Genomic DNA, 21,653 nt, shown 5'->3' on the forward strand with positions numbered 1-21,653 from the left:
ACGTTCTCTAAGTGCATGGCAGTGGTAGCGGCACACCTGCGGAAGAACAAGGTGTTTGTCTACCCGTACCTGGACGATTGGTTGATCAAGGCCTCCTCCTTCTCGGAAGCTCGAGCACATTTCCAGAAGACGTGCGTTCTTTTGAACAAGCTGGGGTTGCACATCAACATGTCCAAGTCTGTCCCGACTCCGGTCCAGTGCATTCAGTACTTGGGAGCCTCCATCAATACGCTGTCAGCAAGCGTGTCTCCTTCGGAGGAACGACGATTATCACTCCTTCGAAAGGCTCCGGCTCTCATGTCCACTCCATCTACGACAGTGAGGACGGTGTCTTCTCTACTGGGGTCGATGGCCTCTTGTATCTTCCTGACGCCACATGCGCGGCTGCACATGAGACTGCTGCAGGAGTGCTTGGAGGATCAGTGGGACCAGAGGGGAGGATCTTGGGACGACAATATACGACTGTCTCTACATGCTCTTCAGTCTCTGAAGTGGTGGTGCTCAGCGGAGAATCTCCTCAGAGGGGTTCCCTTCCACAAGGACATTCCCACACAGACTATCGTGACGGATGCTTCTCTCCAGGGATGGGGAGCGCACTCCGGAGACCTACAGATTCGAGGGACGTGGTCCCCGACGGAGTCCACGTACCACATCAATTTCCTGGAACTCAGAGCTGTTCACTTGGCACTGAAGGCTTTTCACCCATCCTTCCAGACCAACTCTCTGCCATTACAGACGGACAATACGACCACGATGTATTACCTCAACAAGCAGGGGGGCTCGAGATCCCGCACTCTGTCTCAGGAGGCGCAGGCGATCTGGCACTGGCTTCTGGCCCGAGGACTGTTGAAAACGGCCACCCATCTGCCAGGTGTGCAGAATGTTCAGGCAGACGAGCTGAGCAGACTGATTCAGGAAAACCACGAATGGGTCATAAACGACGAAGTACTAGGAGAAGTCTTCGCAAGGTGGGGAACTCCAGACGTAGATCTGTTCGCCACTGCCGAAAACAGCAAATGCCGAGACTTCGCCTCCAGGTACTACCAGCTGGGGTCGCTGGAGAACGCGTTATGGATCGACTGGTTGAACAGCTTTCTGTACACTTTTCCACCCATTCCCCTGATTCCGACTGTTCTCATCAAGCTGTCCCAATCCAGGGCGAAGATGATTCTGATTGCCCCGGAATGGCCCAGACAGTGGTGGTTCACGGACCTGCTTCACCGGTCTCTCCTTCCTCACATGAAGCTGCCGTGCAGGCCGGACCTTCTCACGAAGTTCGGGGGGCGAATGGTGCACCCCAACCTCTCGTCTTTGAGTTTGGCGGCATGGCTCCTGAAATAGTGCAATATGGCCATCTGAATCTCCCAGAGGATTGTATGGACATACTGAAGGAGGCTAAGCGACCTTCCACTAGGACTTCCTATGCTTACAAGTGGAAGAGGTTTTGCATCTGGTGCAAGTCTAAGAACTATGACCCTACGGCATGCAAGGAAGATGTCATCCTTCCATATCTGCTACATCTGGCGCAGTCTGGCCTTAATGTCCATTCCATTAAGGTTCATCTGGCTGCTTTGACTGCCTACAGGAAATGCCCTTCACAGACTTCCTTCTTCCAGATCCCTGTGATCAAAGATTTTCTGGAAGGCTTGAAGAAAGTATTCCCTCCTGTCAGGCTTCCTTCGCCTTCATGGGACTTGAATGTGGTGCTGTCCAGTTTGATGAAGGAGCCTTTTGAGCCTATTCATAATGCTTCGTTGCAGCACCTGTCCTGGAAGGCGGCGTTCCTCGTGGCCATTACATCGGCCCGCAGGGTGAGTGAAATTCAGGCGTTGTGTTGCCAAGAACCTTATACTGTATTTCATGCTGCTAAGGTTGTTATGCGTACTCACCCTAAATTTCTTCCCAAGGTTATTTCTGATTTTCATATCAACCAGACTACAACTTTACCTACGTTCTTTCAGAATCCTTCATCTCCAGCGGAAAGGTCTTTGCATTCCCTGGATGTTAGGAGGGTGCTGAAATTTTATCTGGATAAAACCAAAGATATTCGTAGGTCAGACCAATTGTTCATCAATTATGGATCAGTCAGGACGGGTCTGGCGACCTCTAAACAGTCCATCTCGAGGTGGATTTTGTCCTGTATACAATTGTGTTACCAAAAAGCTAATAAGACCTTAGGGGGCAAACCTAAGGCTCATTCCACCAGGGGTAAAGCTGCCACGACAGCTTTGCTTCGTAACGTGCCTATTGCTGAAATCTGCAAGGCGGCCACTTGGAAGTCAGTCCATACCTTTGCTAAGCATTACTGCCTGGACACTGATGCCAGGGCAGACGCTCAGGTTGGGCAGGCTTCGCTGCGAAATCTGTTCGCACATTAGTGGTGTTATTTCTCGTTTCTCCACCGCCGCTTTGGTGTGGGGATGGGCTTGCCATTCTATTCACTAGATTATGACTATACACAGAGATCCCCTAGTACAGAAGGAGTAGTTTCTGTCCTGTAACTCCAGTTCTGTAGTAGGGGTATCTCTGTTATAGTCTGCTAGAGCCCTCCTCCCCGGTGGAGTGAGATATTCATGTACGGAATGCTACAGGTCTGGCGTGTTACGCCTTCAAAAAGAACAAAGTAACTGGGACCTGCAGTGCATTCTGGGATACTGTGAAGTTCTGGAAAGTTCTCTTAAAGGCACAGTATCCTGTTCTGAGACACATAATGGCAGCCTATGGGGCTTATCTGTCCAGGTCCTCCTCTCTATCATTCCAGAGGGTTTTTGCTGTTTAAGCAAGGGAAATCTGTACAGACATGGCTGTTTTGTGGATTTTTTTGGTGGAATTTCTAGTTGAAGTACTGGACAGTGTAGCCTTTTTAGGCTGCATTATCTGTCTTTAATTTCTCTCTTGTGTCTGTGCATTTCTGCATTTTTCGACACTGTAAGAGATTATTTTTGATTGCTCCGGGGTCCACGCACATGGGCGGGACTATTCACTAGATTATGACTATACACAGAGATACCCCTACTACAGAACTGGAGTTACAGGACAGAAACTACTCAGTCTCCACCTCCATGCTTGGAGATTGAGCGGCGACAGTTGAGGCCATTTGACTTGCCTCCTGAAGTCTGTAATGTCATTCTGGCAGCCAGGCGTCCCTCCACAAAGTCTGTATACGCCTGCAGGTAGAACAAATTTGTGGCATGGTGCACAGCAAAGGCTGTGGATCCTCTTGCTGCCCCTCTTTCTGAGGTTCTTCTCTTCCTTCTTTCTCTTGCCCAGCAGGGCTCTGCTATGGGCACTATCAAGGGCTACCTTTCTGCCCTTTCAGCCTTCCTAAGGCTGCCTGTTCAACCTTCTTTAATCAAGTCCCCTATTGTAACTCGTTTTCTAAAGGGCATCACACACATGTTCCCTCCTGTTCCGTTTGTGATGCCTCAGCGGGACTTGAACCTGGTTCTTACGTTTTCGGATGTGCGCTCCCTTTGAGCCACTTCACAACTGTCCTCTCCGTATTCTTACGACTGCTTTCCTGGTTGCCATCACCTCTGCCAGGAGAGTGAGTGAGCTCCAGGCTCTTTCATGTACACCCCCTTTCCTTTCTGTCCATCCGGACAAGGTTGTGTTACGTACTAAGCCATCTTTCCTGCCCAAGGTTGTCACGGCCTTCCATATCGGGCAGTTTATTACCTTGCCCACCTTCTTTCCGCCACCGCATCCCTCTAAAGAGGAAGAGCAGCTCCACCGTCTGGACCCAAAACGTGCGCTTTCATTCTACTTGGTTCAGAAAAGGGGGTGGTGATGGACAGAACACTCTTACCCAGTCAAAAGATCAGGGCTTGATCCATCACCGTTTTTTAGCTCACTGCACCATCCCAGTACAGAACCTGGCTATATGCAAATTAGTCTGTCCCTGGCCCAGTGCATCATGGGAACAGGGCAGACCAAACTACCAAGCCAATTCTTTACTGGAAAGGAAACAAGCTTCCGGGGACCGGTTTCTGGCATTGCAGCCGTCTTCGGCCCGGCTTGCTTGAATCCTGATGGTGCAGTGAGCAAGGGACTCATGTCTGAGCATACCCTGCCACTCCTATAGTGGCCAAAACGATTCAGAAAAGGGGGTGGTGATGGACAGAGCATCTGAATTAAACATAACACTCATACCCAGTCAAAAGATCAGGGCTTGATCCATCACCGTTTTTTAGCTCACTGCACCATCCCAGTTCAGAACCTGGCTATATGCAAATTAGTCTGTCAGATGCGAGTCCCTTGCTCACTGCGCCATCAGGATTCAAGCAAGCCGGGCCGAAGACGGCTGCAATGCCAGAAACCGGTCCCCGGAAGCTGGTTTCCTTTCCAGTAAAGAATTGGCTTGGTAGTTTGGTCTGCCCTGTTCCTATGATGCACTGGGCCAGGGACAGACTAATTTGCATGTAGCCAGGTTCTGAGCTGGGATGGTGCAGTGAGCTAAAAAACTGTGATGATCAAGCCCTGATATTTTGACTGGGTATGAGTGTTCTGTTTAATTCAGATGCTCTGTCCATCACCACCCCCTTTTCTGAATCATTAATTCTACTTGGATCGCACACACCAGTTCCGGGTGGATGACCAACTCTCTTTGTTGGTTACATGGGCGATAAGAAGGGAAAAGCGGTGCACAAGCGGACCATCTCTCAGTGGATCATCTTTTGTATCAGGCATGTTAGTCCTTTGCTAAAAAGGAGCCCCCTGTTGGATTGCGGGCTCATTCCACCCGGTCCACGGCGACTACAACTGCCCTGGGCCGGGGAGTGCCCTTGCAGGACATTTGCCAGGCAGCTACGTGGGCCTCGCTGCACACGTTTGCAAGACACTACTGCCTGGACAGTCAAGTCTGGAGGGATGGCTTCTTTGGCCATTCTGTCCTCCAGGACTTTCTGGTGTGATTATTGGTTTGCAGACACACCACTGGGGTTGGTATTGTTGGGGTATCTATTCTAAAGTAAGGAATCTATCACTAATGTGTCTCTTTGAGATGCACAAGTTACTACTTGTGTAACGATATATCTGTAAGAGACCTTAGTTAGTTAGTGATAGATTCCTTACCGACCCACCCATCATCCCCATTCTGTGTACCGATATCTAGGGTTAAGGTCATCCCCTTTCAGGGCCCTAGTTTCAATGGCACCAGTGTTGGTTTTTAACATGGCTCGGCGCTTCTGGCGCGGAAAAGCTGTGTCTAAGAACTGACGTCATCACGCGGAGGCGGCATCTAAGTACTCCGACGTCATCATGGCACCGACGACAGACACAGAGCCGCAGACGACTCCTACCGACGCGCAAGGGTACTGCCACGCAAAAATTTCCAGATCCAGTCTGACGCCTGGGGATATTCTAAGGTAAGGAATCTATCACTAACTAATGTCTCTTACAGATATATTGTTACACAAGTAGTAACTTGTGCATCACCTTCTCGCCTGTTGAATATGTGTAGAATTGTGCAGCAGACACAGCTGTCAATCTTTGGTATTTTTCCTGAGAAGAGGTGATGACTGTGCTCTTTGGCCTCCTATTGGCTCTTTAGGATCCAGACCTGAGGAGTTTAAACCAGGATCCCATTGATACAGTCCATGAGAGGCAGCTCGTGAAACTGGGCAGCACGACGTTGTCTCGGAGTGATACGTTGGGCATTAGTCCCTACCAAAGGGCCCAGAGCTGGATTATGGGTCAGCTCAACACAGTTGGTAGTGAGATTGGAGGTAGCCGGAAGCAGCTGTTCAGAGAAGAAACAGAATCGCAGACCAGGAGTGAAATTCCGAAGGGAGGGGTAAGATTTCAGCCCCTCCCCATCAGACCATCTGCCTTATTTTCTTTCTTTCCTTTGAAAGCTTCTCCTTTATTAGCCTCACCACCTCTTTCGCAGTCTTCATTTTTTCACCTCGCCCTCTTTCCCATTCACCTTCCACTTTACCTTTCACCTGTTACTCTTCAGATTTCTATTAACCATTTCTTTTCCTAGCTACTTTCTTCAGACTCTGCCCATGTATTCTTCTCACATGCCCCCTTCACCTTTCCTCTCCGTTTAATTTCCTGTCTATCTTTCATTTCCCTCACCTCTTCTCCACTCGTGTCTCCCCTGGTCACTTCACCTTCCTCATTTATTCCCGTTTACGCCCTGCTCTTGTGTGTCCCTTATCTGTTCCTTCTTATTTTCCTTCTTTGCACGTTCTTTAAAGTACCGTTCCTTTGTCTAGTTCCACGTTTCCCAGGACGCAGCACTGGATCTGCTGCCATCTGCAAAGAACCTCAAGGGAATGAACGAAGAGGACCTCTGGTGTGCGTACGATGCTGTCTGCATCACCAACAAGTAAGATTCACTCGCCTTCCTTTCTGTGTACATTGGCGGCACATGCTTCTTGTTTAGTATACTTTGATCTTTTACAAGATGTTTGCTCCCTTGGGGCATCTGTTTCCTCAACACCACAGTAAAACATGAACCCCTTTTAATGTTGATGTTCCACAGACCCCTGGTGAAGATATAATGGATTCTATATACAGCTGTAGCAGCCATTGGCGGGGAGCGTCTTTCCTAGGGGCGTGGGCACTTTTTTTTTTTTTTTTGGGGCCATGTTTCCCATGTTCTGTCTGCTGCTCCCCTCAAGACACTCCCTCTGGAGGCTGCTGATCCATGTCTTTATCAGCTTAAATTTAAGGGGAAAAATGCAGTATATGGTCAGGTTAGTTTTGGAATGTGGATGTTTTTAAATTTAATATAATTATATTTGTATCATTGTTCCGCAGCAACGTGCGTTGAGTTTAAAAAAAAAAAAAAATGCTTTATATAGGTCTAGAGCTAAAAATGTGTCCGTGTACAGGGTTACATTGAGATTCTCTCTTGTGGGTAGTTTAAGTTTGGGGACTAGCACGATTTATTGTGATCAGCAATTCAGATCCTTGAAGGATACAGCATCACTCTGATCCTGTGCCCCATGGCCTTGGCGGGAATGTTGCTGCGGAGCTTGGCACGGACCATGCCACTGTTACCATGGGTGCGAGTTACCTTTCCCCAGATCACACAAGTTTTGTTGGGTTTGCCACCAGGAGTTACGGTGTTGTTCTTGGCTTTGTACACGTATGCGCATCGCTTGCCCAAGTAGAATTCTGTCTCATCTCGTGCATAAACCCCCTCGATTTTCAGAAGAGCGGTGTGTTCCCTCTGGTTTCGGAGACCATGTTTGTAGCCAGCGAAAATGGCCTTACTCCACAATCTTCCAGACATTCTGTAACTTTATAGTCCGGCTGTTGACAGCCCGCAACCGGTTTCCAAGATGGACGACTAGTGTTTAGGTAAAATTATAAAGTGGAGGTAATGGTATATTTAAAGTTGTCTGTTTAATGTTGTGGCCTCTATATAGGTGGAACTAACTGGCCGACCTCGCTCTGCTGTGTATCACTTTGTCTATAGGGTGTACAGGTAGCCCTGTACTTGATCCTCTTGTGTAGAAGCAATTCCTTAGTCTATATACAGTTATACTGCATCATATAGTTTAAACCCTTAACTTAAAAATAAGTTTAAATTTAAAAAACAAAAAATACCTGGAAAGTTATGGGAATGACTGCGCCAAGAACGACAACTAACAACTTCCAAGAAGAGTGCTTTGCAACTGTCATTCAAAGTGGACCTGGCCAACAGGCAGGCATGGGATATGAGCAGTGTCATCCCGGGTTGATATTTTACAGCTTCCTAGGATGAACTTACAATTTGCCTTGGGGAAGACCTATAAATTTACCTCATCCTGGCTGAAGTAACCGCTTTGATATCAGAGAACCTATGCCTCCGCTTAGATTTGGCACAATACTGTGGTCGAATATGACCTGTGACCTGATGGTTAAAAGTAAATGTAGTGCACCAGATTGTTTAATTTGCTGAGTAAGGGTAAACTAGTTCATTTTACAGAACTGTTGCTGAATATCTGCTGAGCATACATCTGGTTGACTTAATAAGACTTACCACTTGCCTTCCCCGATGTCCTCTCGTTCCAGGTTGCTGGAGGATCAGCTTCAGGAACAGCAGAGATGCTATGAGCGGGAGGCTGATGCCCTGCGCCAGGAAATCACCGGGCTCAAGAAGGAGATGAAGAGGCAGCAGGACAGTCTGGTCCAGGCCCTGCATCTTCCTCTGGATCAGCAAGTGGAGTTCGGCCTCCATCATGAAGTTGACCAACTGAAGCAGGACAAAATGGTGAGTTGCTGCCTGTGCATCTGTCCCTCCTTCACTTGGACTAGCCCTCACTTTGTCTATCCGCTCCTTTTTCAAAAGCCATGGGTACTTGAGACTGCCCAGGAGGGAGTCTTTTAAGTGATGAATTGCAAGATGCATCACAGGATGGACTTAAAACTTACTAGCCTAGTTGCTTGAAGAGGTGCATGACTCTTGAAAGTCTGCTGCTTCTCCAATGCTTGTGGGTTGGCACTAGGCCTATGGCTTTAAAATTGTGCATGTGGAAGCCAAGCTTGTCATAATTCCCAGGAGATTCTGAAAGCTTCCTGTGATGTACTGATTATGTGGTTATATTTTAGAGTTTAGATACGCTGGGGTTGTATCAGCGATATTGATCAATGATTAATCACATCAGTTTTTTGTTTTTTTTAAACATATTTTTATTTGTCAATTCGCATATGTTGTGGAAGGCTCTGCACATCAGTCATCTGCCAAAGCAAATCCAATATATCCATTACAGCGATCGACTTTTGTTTTTTCTTTATCCCCACCCCCCATGATCAATAATACAATACATAGAAGCATTGAACAATGTTGCGCCCCTCCCCCACAACTCCCCCCTCCCCCTCCCTCCCCCCCCCCCCCAAAGATCGCACAAGTCCACACTGCCTCGTCCGCATCATTACAAAGAGGATGTTCAGAAGGTCCTAATCCAGGCCCACCACCCCCCCTTGCTCCTTCCCTCCCCTCCCCCTATACTGGATCCTCAGCTTAAACCGGCAGCAAAGGCTCCTCTATCGCCGGGGGTTCCAGCCAGAGGCCCCGACACTCCGCCCATCGGTTCCATATTTTGTAGTGTTTGCGCGGGCACCCCCTGGCCACAAAAATAGTTTGCTCCAGACCCATGCAAAAGTCCAGGCCATTTTTCCAAGCTGCCACCGATGGAGCCCTCGTCGCCTTCCAGGCTTTGGCAATGTCCTGTTTTGCCAGGGTTGGGCCAAGAAGCAGAAGGTGTCGTTTAGACATTGCCCCCCGCCATAACATAATCACATCAGTTTTAAGGATTTTTTTTATAACTGTGGATAATCATGGTACCCACTTCAGAAGGGATATGCCATTTTTTTTTGAGAGAACTTTTTATTGATTTTAAAACAAGAAAACAAAAGAACAATACAAAACAAGGCAGTGCATTAAAACGTGTCATCACGTGGTCCGTGGGGGTACATAGAGGAATCAAGCAATAGTGCAATCAATTGGGGGGGTGGGGAGGGGGGGGGGGGGGAAGGAGACCATAATACATACAAAACAGCTATATTCCTGCGGAGGAAACGTCAGGTTGGGAGGAAGACAAATCAGCATCAAATTCCGACATTGGGGGAGTACATATATCTCCACGGTATGTGTTCCATTGGGTCCACACTTTCCCCCACGTGCCTGGTTTGCCACGGGAAACATATACAGTTTTTTCTCGAAACATGCACCAATCCATGTTTTGTGTCCATCCCAGAAGTGTCGTAGGCTTCTGAGCGCCCCACAATTGGGCAATATCACGCTTGGCTACCATGTTTCCCAAGGTCGCCCAGCGGAGCTGCGCTCGATTGTAGTCATTCGGCTCCCAGACATTCAACAAGCATCTTATCGCTTCAGGCATTAAGCGCACTCCCGTGACCTCACTCATTACTTCATGCACGCGGTTCCAATAACGTATCACAGCAGGGCATTCCCAGATATGAAGGAACGTAGCCACCATACCGCATCCACGCCTGCACAAGCCATCCATCGAAAATCCCATACGAACCAGACGTGGGCCGGTCACATACACCCTATGCAGAATTTTCAGTTGGACGAACCGAAGACGTGCCGGGATAGCTACTTCCTTCGGGGAAGAAATAGCGGACTGCCAGTCCTCATCATCGAATTCCAGACCATCTCCGGTCCACAACCCTCGAAGACTATCTAGTAGATCAGTCCTGGTATTGATCAACTTTTTATAAATTAGCGAGATCGTGCTATCAGGAACGTGACCATCCAGAATCCGATCCTCGAGCGGGGATGCCTCCGGCACGTCCGAGCCTAGTGGAAAAACAGACAAGACCGCATGCCGGACTTGCGCATATCTGAAGAATTCCTTATCATTCAGCCCATACTCAACTTTCAATTCCTCAAACGTCTTGACCCTGCCCTTGATCCATACGTCATCTACCCTACTGATCCCGATCATGTCCCACCGATCAAATCCCTTCGATTGCCAAAGGGAGCCCAGTTTATCCGAAGCATATAGTGGGGTAGCCCGGGTCGGCCTATCGGCCCATCCCGTGGCTGCCGTAGCTCTACGCCACACCTGCACTGCTGTTTTGGTGGGGCCCGTAAGAGTGTCACCAGCTGATTTCGCATATAGAGCCCTATTGTAGTCCCCACCGGGTAGCAACCATCTGTCCATCGCAAAAGCCGGGTTTAGTGGGGGAGTGTAGGTGCCATTGTTGATGGCCCCCAATTGAGAGGCCCAGTAATAGCGACGAATGTCCGGGAGAGCGATGCCGCTATCGTACCAAGGGAGTGTAAGCTTCGAGAGGGCGATGCGAGGACGGCCCCCCCATAACAATTGCCGCTGTAGACTCTCAATCTCACGAAAATATTCCGCTGGCACTACATCAAGCGTGTTTTGAAGCGCATAAAGGAATCGGGGGAGCGACATCTTGAACAACGCAGCTCGTCCCAAGGGAGAAAGGGGGAGCTTGCTCCAAGTCCCGACAGCCGCCCGAAGGCGTCTGAGAGGGGGCAGCAGATTGCGCTCATACCGAAGTGTGGGGTCCAAGGTGACAAAGATTCCCAGATATTTGAAACCATCTAGTACCACCGGAATAGGACAATCACGGGGCAGATGGGGAGTATCACCGGAGAGAACATAAACGCAAGATTTAGACCAATTTATAACTAAGCCGGAATTTTTACGGAAAGAAGTCAAAACGTCAAAAAGGACGATTAACGACTGTCTGGGCGATGTGAGGTACAAAAGGATGTCATCTGCATACAAAGATACACGGTCTTCAAAGTCCGGAGACCATCGAATACCCTTCATGGATGGTTCCCATCGCAGCCAAGCCGCCAGTGGCTCTAAAGCAAGGGCAAACAAGAGTGGGGACAGAGGACAGCCTTGGCGCGTACCTCTACCGAGAACAAAGGAGGCCGAGACACGTCCATTCACCACTACCTGGGCTAAGGGATCAGCATAAAGCAATCGAACCCAACGGATAAAGGTGGGCCCAAACCCGAATTTGGAGAGGACCGCCCAAAGATAGGGCCATTCAATCGTGTCAAACGCCATGGTGGCGTCCAAAGACGCCAAGATGGCCGACTCTCTCAATGTCCCGGCTCGCGCGAGGACTCCATGCAAGCGCCGAAGATTAAGTGCCGTATTGCGATGTGGTATAAATCCGGACTGGTCCGGATGAACCAGATCGCCTATAACAGCCACCAGACGATTAGCAAGAACTTTGGCCAGGATCTTGGGTTCAGCATTTATTAGGGAAATAGGCCTGTACGATTCACAGCGGTCACGTGGCTTACCCTCTTTATGTATAACCACTATGGAAGCCAATCTCTGGTCAGGAGGAAGAAACCCTTCCGCCAGTGATTCCAGAAACATAGATCGCATATACGGTGCCAGTACATCCAGACGAAGCTTGTAGAGTTCTATAGGGAGTCCATTTGGGCCCGAGGCCTTCCCGGAGCGAATCGAACGGATAGCGGTCGCAACTTCATCCGCCGTAGGCGGAGCCTCCAGCAGGTCCCGCTCAGATTCAGACAAACATGGTAGCGAGATATCGCGTAAAAGCATGTGGGAGTCCTGCTCCGGTCTATCGTTCCGCTCTAATCTTGGGATCACGGAGGTACCATGGGTTGATCGGGGCCACTCGACCCTCCGATCCCCCATGTGCGTTCACAACCAACCACAGTGGGGAATGATCCGAAATACCCCTGGCAAGATGTTTCACCTCCCCTATACGGGAAGTCTGGGAGGAGGGCATCAAAACATAATCCAATCTCGAAAGGCTGCCGTGGCCCCAGAGTGGAAGGTATACTGTTGTTGCCCAGGATGATGTAATCGCCAACAATCGGTCAGCCCCAGCGCCTCCATGAAGTCTCCAAGCCAGGATTGGAACTTAGCGAGAACTCGGGGAGGGTAACGATCACACATCCCAGATACTACTAAATTAAAGTCTCCCCCGACCACAAGCAAACCCTCGGGGACTCCCAGAATCACTCTTCTCAAATCCGCATAGGTCGTAGTTTGAAGACCTGGGGGTATGTAAACAGAAAATAGTGTAACCACCCTACCCTCCCAACGCCCCACAATGGCGGCGTACCGCCCTCTATCATCAAGTATAATGTCGTCAACAGCTAGGGGGAGGGAGGTCCGGATTAGAATGCCCACCCCTCTGGAGCCAGAAGTGAAACCTGAGTGTGCAATGAGACGATAGCCACGCCTATTCATGGCGTGGCACGTATTACCCAGCAAGTGCGTCTCCTGAAGCAAAACCACATCAGGGGACAAGCGTCTCAGTAACTGCAAGACCACTCCCCGTTTAATTCTGTCTCCCAAACCATTGACGTTCCAACACAGTATCCGTAGTCCCCTACCCCCCATCCCAGAGTCCACCCCAAGTCTCCCCCCACGCCAGCCGCGACACCACAACACAGAAGATCATCAGCATTATGCCTTGAAAAAAACAAAGAAACACATCCCTGAACTTCCCAAAACATCATACCCCCCACCCCGCATCCCTGCGTTAGACTCAAAAGCCACCCCAACTCGCAGCGTGCCTGTCGCCCTAACATACAACTAATCTGCGAAAAGAACCCCAGAGGAGGAAGTCTCCCCCGCCCCTCACCCACACCCCAGTAAGACAATGGAGTTGCAATCATTATCAGTATAGCATCGAACCATTGCCGAAAGTCAAAACGTTGGTCCGGGAGCCGATGTCGCTCCCTATTCCTGCTCCGTCGGGCCGCCCTCCGCTCCACCGGAAGGTTCCGATTGTTCAAACCGCCCTCGTCCTGTAGGTAGCGAGTCCAACCAGTCATTAGCCGCTTCAGGATGGTCAAAGAAAAATGTGCTATCATTGTGGACGACACGCAATCGAGCCGGGAAAAGCATGGCATATTTCATGTCCCTGTCTCTCAGTCTCTTCTTCACTCCTTGAAATCCTAGCTGCTGCTTCTGGACTTGTTGGGTGAAGTCCGGATAAAAGCTGACCGCAGCATTCTCATATTCCGTGGGGCCTGATGTGCGGGAAGCCTGCAGTATCACATCCCTGTCACGAAAGTTGAAAATCCGCGCAATGATGGGGCGCGGAGAGGCACCCAGCTTGGGCGGACCACCCGGGACACGGTGGGCCCGTTCTACTGCAAAGAACTTGCTCAGGCCCTTGGGCGCTAAATGATTTAGGACAAGGTCCTCCACCAGTAGGTCCACAGCTGACGATTCCGTCTTCTCCGGGACACCGACCAGTCGGACGTTGTTCCGTCGTGCTCGGCCCTCAAAATCGTCCAATCGACGGGAGAGATAGTCACGGGCGGATCTCAGATTACCGACCTCCGTCTGTAGGTCAGAGACGTCGGCGATGAGACTAGTAGTCTTCAGGTCGAGAGACTTGACCTTTTCGTTGGTTTTTGCAAGATCCGCCCTGATTAGATTGACATCTATGGCAACAGTGTCCAGCTTGTGGGTTAGGGCCTCATACTGTTGTCCCATCGCGACCTTCATCCCAGCAATGGCGCACATGACGTCTTTCAACGACGGGTCATCACCCAGCAGGGATTCGTCCTCCATGCCGGCCGGGGGTTTAGCCATTCCGCTCGGAGAGCTCTTAGTGAGGGTATATCGGTCCATGATGTTGGATTGGACAGAACCTCCTCGAGCTGCCGGTCTGGTCTTGCGCCTCTCCGCTTCAGGCTTGGTGGCCATCTTAGGTCGTGTGCCCCAGAGGGTAGTCTGAGACCTAGTGAAAATGGCTACACTCGATGTGCCCGCAGAAGCTCAAGGAATAAAATGAGGACCAGTCACTAGGCAAAGAGCAAGAAAGTCCAGATCTCCAAGCGATGTTGCGAATAAATGAGTGAAGCAAGCAACCCGGGCGACCAAGGCAAGGTCAATGACGTAGGATCATCAAAATCGAAACCGAAAGTAGAAGACCGGGCAAGGGAGGTTAACGCAGGCCGTTGTTATTCAATTACTACCTGGCTGGCAGAGTAGGCAAGCCCGGGGCAGTGCCATGGAGCAGGCCGCAAATATTCAAAAAGCCATATCTCAGGTTCCCGGAGACCAAAGCGAAATCCGCCAACGGATAAATGATCAGCAGGTTCACGACCACAGAAGCCCATCGTCCAAATCAGGATTAGATGCAGGATAGTCGATGGAGGTGGCGAAGGTCCGGGAGCTCTGAGCTCACGCGACCATCTTGGGTGCGCGCTAAGCTCCTCCTCCGGGATATGCCATTTTAAAGAAGTTATTGGAACTTTCTTTTTCATATGTGAAGCCTGGTGTTATTAACCATTCTATCATAGGAGCCATCAAGTTGTAGTCTGGTTGGCTAGTGATGTAATGATACAATTATCAAGCGGATGAGCTTTGGTTTTGTGTAGACCATTTTAAGACCTGGATACTGGATTTTTAGATGGAAGAAAAGACTGAGTACTTTGTGTTTTGTGTTGGGGGAGAAATGGATTTAGCCTATTCTGAATTATTTGGGTACAACATGTTAAGGAAGGAGGTTAGGCTTCTACTTATTATTCGTTGGAAAACTTAATTACAATAGCTCCAGAAATTTGTAGAAAGTGCCTGTTCTTGTTGGATCCTTGATACTGCCCAACTGTCTGAATGGTAAATCACCGCTTCAAGGACACTGAAGGCTACTTTGCAGGTCTGCCCTGAAGTAAAACCTCTTCATTTAACTAAAACTGTACATACACTATATATAGTTATAGAGGCTTTCAGCCAGCCCTCTTCATTCATTGGTCTGTCACTGACCTGTTTTCTCAGCCCGCTTGAGCATAATGCATGGGACTAAAGGTCAGCCTATTTCAGCCATTGCTACCATCATTGTGAGTGACTTGTTTCTGCTTGTTCACAGTAGGCACCTCCACACTAAGTAGTTCCCTACAATATCTAGGGATGGCAGTGTATTTTTTAGGCCAAAACACATTTGTAAAAACACATTTTTATTAATTTCACAACAGTAAGAGTCACATACATTAAATTGGGAATATTCCAGTTAAAAACATAGTATAGCAACCATCAGGGAGCATAACCAAAACACATTTTTTATGTCAAAATTATGATTGTTGTATATATTTCACCAGCTGTCAATCGTAAGAGCCCCGATAGTAAACATATTTTTTTTGAGTTGCTAAGAACATTCTCGCCAATCCCGAAGCCTGATATTTAATGAATATTTAATGTTCTTGTCCATGGGATTTGATAAAGGTAACTGGATCAGAGCTGTTTTCAATGTTTAATGAAAGCAAGGTATCTTATTTATAAATTTATTTGAAAGTTTTATAGAGTGCAGACAAGACCCTTGCGGGTATCAGAGCACTTTACAGTAAGCGAGATTAATTATATAATGCATTAAAAACAAGTAAGTCAAATATACACAACATCTTGAGTAAACATAAAGTAAAGCAATAAGGTGCAGAACAGGAGAGTCCTGATGACTCATGACTAAGGCAAATAGAATGATAGGGTTGACTAGTTGGATATCGGGTACGAAGGTTCTCACAAATTCCTAAGTCTGTGATTAAGTGAATGTCTTTTACTTCGTTTTTGAAAGATGGAGGAGTTCAGTCTTGTTTCTGTGGGTAGGGCATTCCATATACTAGGCGCCATTCCTGAGAAGGATAGTTTTTTTTTTTCTTGTTGAATCTTTGTGGCTTCAGTAGTAAGTTTTCCGCACTTTTTGTGGATCTTATCCCACCAGATATTGTCAATTTCTGTGTGAGATAGCTGGGTGCATTGTGATGTATGGCCTTATGCTTCATGCACGCTATTTTCAGGTGAATTCTAATGGTAGCCAGTTTAAAGATTTTAGGTCAGGGGAGATGTGAGACCTTTTTTCGAGCCAGTGATGAGTCTCGCTGCAGCATTAGTAGAGGCTCTTAGGGGAGCTGTAGTAGCTTTGGGGAGACTGCATAGGGAGACACTTCCATAGTCCAACCGAGGTAAAACTAGAGCTTGAACCGCCATCTTGAAGTCATTGGTGGGCAGGAAGGGTTTCAGCTTCCTCAATGTATTTATCTGAAGGTTTGCTCCCTTAGTTGTGTTAATGTGTTTCTGCATATTGAGGTTTATCCTTAACACTTTGTTTTCACTTTTGATGCTTTGATTCTTCTGACCGCGTGGGACCTCCCATACATGTTGTATTGTACAAGACTAACCAGATCTTCGATGCCTTATTACTGATGGGTAATGGTTTGTTGTGGGTTTGATTATGGTTGGGATCATGTTTTGCTGGTCAGTAGCTCACTCAGTACTTCGAACTTTATGGTACACGTTTTCTCTTGCTTGCTAGTTTGCCCCGTTTCTCTCGGCTTATTTCTTGTTCTTTTATTTGTGTTCCTCCCTTGTGTTCTAAACCTTCCTCTTGTCACATTATTGTCCTTTTGTGTCGACACATGTTCAGGATCTGGAGGAGCAGGTGCAGCACCTGGAGAGGGATAACCTGAAGCTGCAGAAGCAGCTCAAGCTGTACATGAGGAAGATCCAGGAAGCTACAGGTAAGCACCCGAGTGGGATGGTTTGTGTGAAGGACATGCGACCGCAGACGGAAACGGAATGAAACAAACCCATCAAGCCCATCATGCCCTTCATTCGTCTTAGGGACATTGACACATGGCCCAATGGAGCCATAAAACCAGATGTTGTAACACCTGCCCTTTATATATATTTATTTCTTGGGGGTGGGGGGTGTAAACTTATTTTACCATGGTGCACTCTAGATTGAAGATTACATCACAGGATAGTCCATGGTGCTGAAGGGCTTTTTGAAATCTGAACCTTTACACTCTGGCATTATGTGGGTTTGACCTCCCAGTAAGCAGCTGCAGGAAGTGCCATGTTTTGATGTTGCATGGTAAACCTTTTTGGATCAGCACCCCTCGTGAGTTCTTATATACACTTCTGTTTAATACTCATTTTTTTCAACGCAGTGATATCCTATCTGGGCGCATTGCTCTATTAGTATTTACACTTAAGAATCCTCAAGAAGTGCTAACAACCTTCTACTGAAACCATAAAGATTTAACAAGAAAAAAAAACATATAACCGAACATTTTCAGGGATGGCACCCAGAATTTGGAATGCTCTACCCCCAGAAACCAGACTTAATCCATCTACTGCATTATTTAAAAAAGTGAAATCACTCCTCATGGCTAAATTCACTTGAGCAGGGGCTACTATCATTTTGCGACCCAACGTATCCTCTCCATGGAACTTTATAATATCCACTGCCCAGCCAGATATCCTAGATACTGTATCTATATTATGCTTGATATACAGTGAACGCCTTGTTTTGTATCATATACCTTGTATCAACGATAGGATGATTACACTACCATTGTTTATCAGTGATCTCGATGCTATTTAACTTGTTTTTATGTAACTAAGACAATTACCTTGTAAAGTGCTCTGATATACCTGGTTGGCGCTGTATAAAACTCTCAAAATAAAAAAAATAAGTAAGGTTTGAAGCCTTCCTAATGGAAATTGTGGACATGGTCACAGGTGGTGCATATGCTGTTCTACAGTGGTTACACATAAGGTAGAGGCATACACCTGAATATTGGGAACACATATTAGATAAACAAGGTGAACTAAACATACAAGACATTTAAAAGATTGCATATTCACAAGTTACGTGCAAGTTACGCTATTGTGATGATAGAATGTGGAATTTAATAGGATGGGCTGATCTATTGAGGAAGCTTAAAAGTTCAATACAGTGAGCTTTAAGGATTGCTTGAATAGATATGGGTGGTCCGAGTACCTCGTAAGAGTACTTCCTCACTTGACCGGAGTGGAGCCCCCACCAAGCACGGTGCCCGGCAAGGAGGTAGTCCTCCTTCATTGAACTCCTGCTTTTGTTTATATGGAGAAGCTCTGGTACCCAACTTTAAAAAGGCACTTTCAGGAGATAGCAGAACAAAACTGCGGATCCAGTCATTCCGGACGGACGATGCCATCCTTTTAACTACTGGTGTCCTGTGAAATGTAGGGTGATCAGCACAACATTTTGTATATTTTGGACTAGGCACACATTTCGACCTGAATTTTCTGAAAACAAGTGGCGTGCTGTAGCCGACCAGATGGCATCGTCTGGTCCTCTGTTCTTCATCCATGCTCCACAGACCACAGTAATGACTCCTGCACATTGCATCACTGGGGGCTCGCCGTTAAAAGGAACCGAAGACTAATAGGAACTAAAGCCAAATGGACAGTTCACCCATAAAGTAATGTGTTTATTTAAAAAAAAATTTTTTTAATTCTAAGCCCCAATCAAAATGTCCATGTGTATATATAAGCACTGCTCCTATCCACATTATGGAAAGGTTTGCATACGGAAACAATGCAACAGTAGGACAAGTGAGTTGTCCAAAGGCTGTTGTACTGAGGATGCACGAAGCGGCTGGATTTGTGCAGCTCTGTGATGATGACTGAAGGGGAGCTTGATTAAACCTTCTATGGATTTGTTACAAGAGATCCTAATCGAAGAAAAATAAGCACATCTGTTATCTTCCAATTGTAAGGTTTGATGGTCTTATTTACAACATTGTGCTTTTCAACAATGCAATGGTGTAAAAAGTATTGGAGAAGGTAATCCTCTGGCATTTTGCCAGACAATCACCTTCAAAGTTGTGGTTCTCCGTAAAGCAGTGACTTTAAAAAATAACATCCGTATCACTAGCTTTTTTTCCTTTCATAGGTATGCCCTGCTAATTAAATGCTTGAGGTAAGGCACTTGCTTTTGTTCTATCCATTAATCCTAATTAACCGGTACCACTGTTTTTTTTTTGGGCTTCACAGACCGGCATGACGTTGTCCGGCCGGAGCCAGAAGAGCGCCTCCCCGAGATAAACAGACCACCGGATATAATCGGACAGGTGTTCACCCCTTTCCAGGGCATGTTGGAATGCAGGCCCCAGGATGAAGCACACCTCATCAAGAGTATCATTCTTGGTGAGTGTGTGATTGGCTATCCACGGAGGTGCCCGCCTGCAGAACTGTTAATTTCTGGCCAACCTACAACCTTGGTGCCAACAGTGTGTGTGTGCGCTCCCCATTACTGAGAAACAGGCCCTTGTTGAGGGGGTTCACTTCCACCTGCAAGACAGTCACTACTGAATCCCTTGTTAACTCAACCTAATTGTGGTATATTTATTAGATTACATCCGTGCATGTGTTATGAACCTACCTCAAATTCTTTTTTTGTCAATTGTATAACTTTTGGTCTTTCCTTCTCGTTGGATTTCTTTACCTTGTGTACTTCATCACTTCAAGATTTTCTCTTGTACTACATGTTTTCTTCATGCCACTATTAGTACTTTCTCTTTCAGCAAATATATTTTGGAATTGATTTACATCACTTAGATTAGTTGATGTAATTAACTAATTGTTGCTCTTTGCATTTGTGGGCATTGACCTATCCTCAGGAGTTTGCCTGTAATAATTTCCTTTAATGTGCTGTGAATAAGATCAGAACAAAATCGCCATGTTCATTAGAATGCGGTCAGCGGAATCATCTTTTGTCCAATCTTCTATCAAACATTCTACGTTTTATAGGCTATACATGAACCAATGTGCTTCCTTAAGTTTTCCTTGGTATTGCTTGGCATGTCTGTGCTTCATCGGCAACATTTTGAATAGCGATTTAATATGGTGGATGAAAGGGCATTTGCCAGACACAGGCAAAAGATGCTGTAAATCACTATAATCATAGAAGTACCAAGCCTAGAGGGTAGTATGGGGATTTTCTCCTTCAATGCCTCCAAGTAAACTATACCATCCCCCCCCTCTAAACCCTAATTAGTGGGGGCTGGGGAGAGCACCTCTCGTGCAGGTCTTTACGCATTCATCGATTTTCTCAAATCTGGAGACTTATAATCAAAACTATCAAAGGAGGTTTTTGCCCCTGTAGATCATAGGAATTCTATGCTTAAGAAAAACAAATCCTAGAGCCAAGAACACGTGTTCGGGTCATTACTTTGTGATGGGTAGAATTCCCTGGGGACATTAAGAGATTTGATCCTCAAACAACCTGGAATGCTAGACCAGTGGCTCAATGTTTAAAATATTATGCATGCCCACCACATGTGCCGGAAGTTGTGAGGCTCCACGTCCCATTTCCATTTAGGTGAGTGAGTGGTTAAATTTTGTGTATCGGCTGGGAACTGTATGAGGTCTCTTCAGACCTTTATACTGAAGTAAAGATTTACTACTTGCAGTATTGCATTGGAGCAGTCAGAGGGCCAAAACATATCTTACTGCAAGTGTGGATCATGGGTCTAATCATTCTGCCCTAAATTTGCCAGCTGCAGCACCAGCTCCAGAATGGTTTTCTTGATTTTGTTTCCCTATGAATCAATTAATTTTCTAAATAGTCTTGGTGATTTTCTTTCGTTTAAGATGGGGGGGGGGGGGGTGAGAAGTGTATTCTGCAAAACAAATTCCTCCTTTTTGGCAAATTTGCAGATCCCTAGTAGTGACAGCATAAAGTTGAGCTATGCACTAATGTAGAAATTTGAATTTAACATGGACCTAAGATGTTTCTAGAGTGTTTTTCAGACCATGTGCAAGAGATCATGATAAACTCAATCGCCAATAACTTGATCTGCACAAGCTAAAATATTCCCACATTTAATCATTCAGCTACGTGATAATCAGGCAGATGACTTCAGTACAATCCCATGCTAGAACTTTGTAATCACATTGAGTTTCTGGATTAAGGTTGGAGCGGAAGATGCACTGAATCAGACTTGTGTTCAAGTAACACGTTCTGGCATCAACTGGCTCCTTTTTTACTTCTCCAGATTTCCATGTGCAGGGTGGATCGAACTCTCTCCCGACGCTGCCCGCTTATGTGCTCTTCATGTGCGTTCGTCATGCTGACCACTGCAAAGATGAGATCAGGATACGCTCTCTCTTCAATGCTACAGTCAAGGGAATCAAGAAGTCTATTAAGGTTTCACTTTTTATTCCACATCATTTTACTCCTCTGAAATAACAAATTGTTAATACAGTTACCAAATCATATCCTCACCTTTTTTGTGTTCCCATTGTACTTTTGAATCTGACTCCTATCAATAAGAAACAGTGAGTTTTTTTTTATAGCTGTAATGCATATGTTGGAAATATCCTTCCATCATGGTTTATTAGAGGACAATCCTAAACTTGGCTAATGAGTATTACCAC

The 21,653-nt window shown here is 46.8% G+C and overlaps 1 protein-coding gene and 1 pseudogene across 1 annotated transcript in view; one reads left to right on the forward strand and one right to left on the reverse strand.

Moving 5' to 3' along the window:
• The window catches only part of LOC144799704 (unconventional myosin-Vb-like), a 186,949-nt gene that overhangs the window by 150,389 nt on the left and 14,907 nt on the right, over positions 1-21,653 (forward strand). The window contains exons 26-31 of the mRNA XM_078671204.1: positions 5,552-5,794; positions 6,222-6,334; positions 8,011-8,209; positions 16,870-16,963; positions 19,269-19,421; positions 21,272-21,423. Of these exons, the coding sequence (XP_078527330.1) occupies positions 5,552-5,794; positions 6,222-6,334; positions 8,011-8,209; positions 16,870-16,963; positions 19,269-19,421; positions 21,272-21,423 (954 nt within the window). The remainder of the gene's footprint in view (positions 1-5,551; positions 5,795-6,221; positions 6,335-8,010; positions 8,210-16,869; positions 16,964-19,268; positions 19,422-21,271; positions 21,424-21,653) is intronic.
• LOC144799705 (large ribosomal subunit protein eL33 pseudogene) lies at positions 6,894-7,289 on the reverse strand (annotated as a pseudogene).

Source organism: Lissotriton helveticus, chromosome 12, assembly GCF_964261635.1.
Source record: "Lissotriton helveticus chromosome 12, aLisHel1.1, whole genome shotgun sequence".
NCBI classification, from domain to species: domain Eukaryota; kingdom Metazoa; phylum Chordata; class Amphibia; order Caudata; family Salamandridae; genus Lissotriton; species Lissotriton helveticus.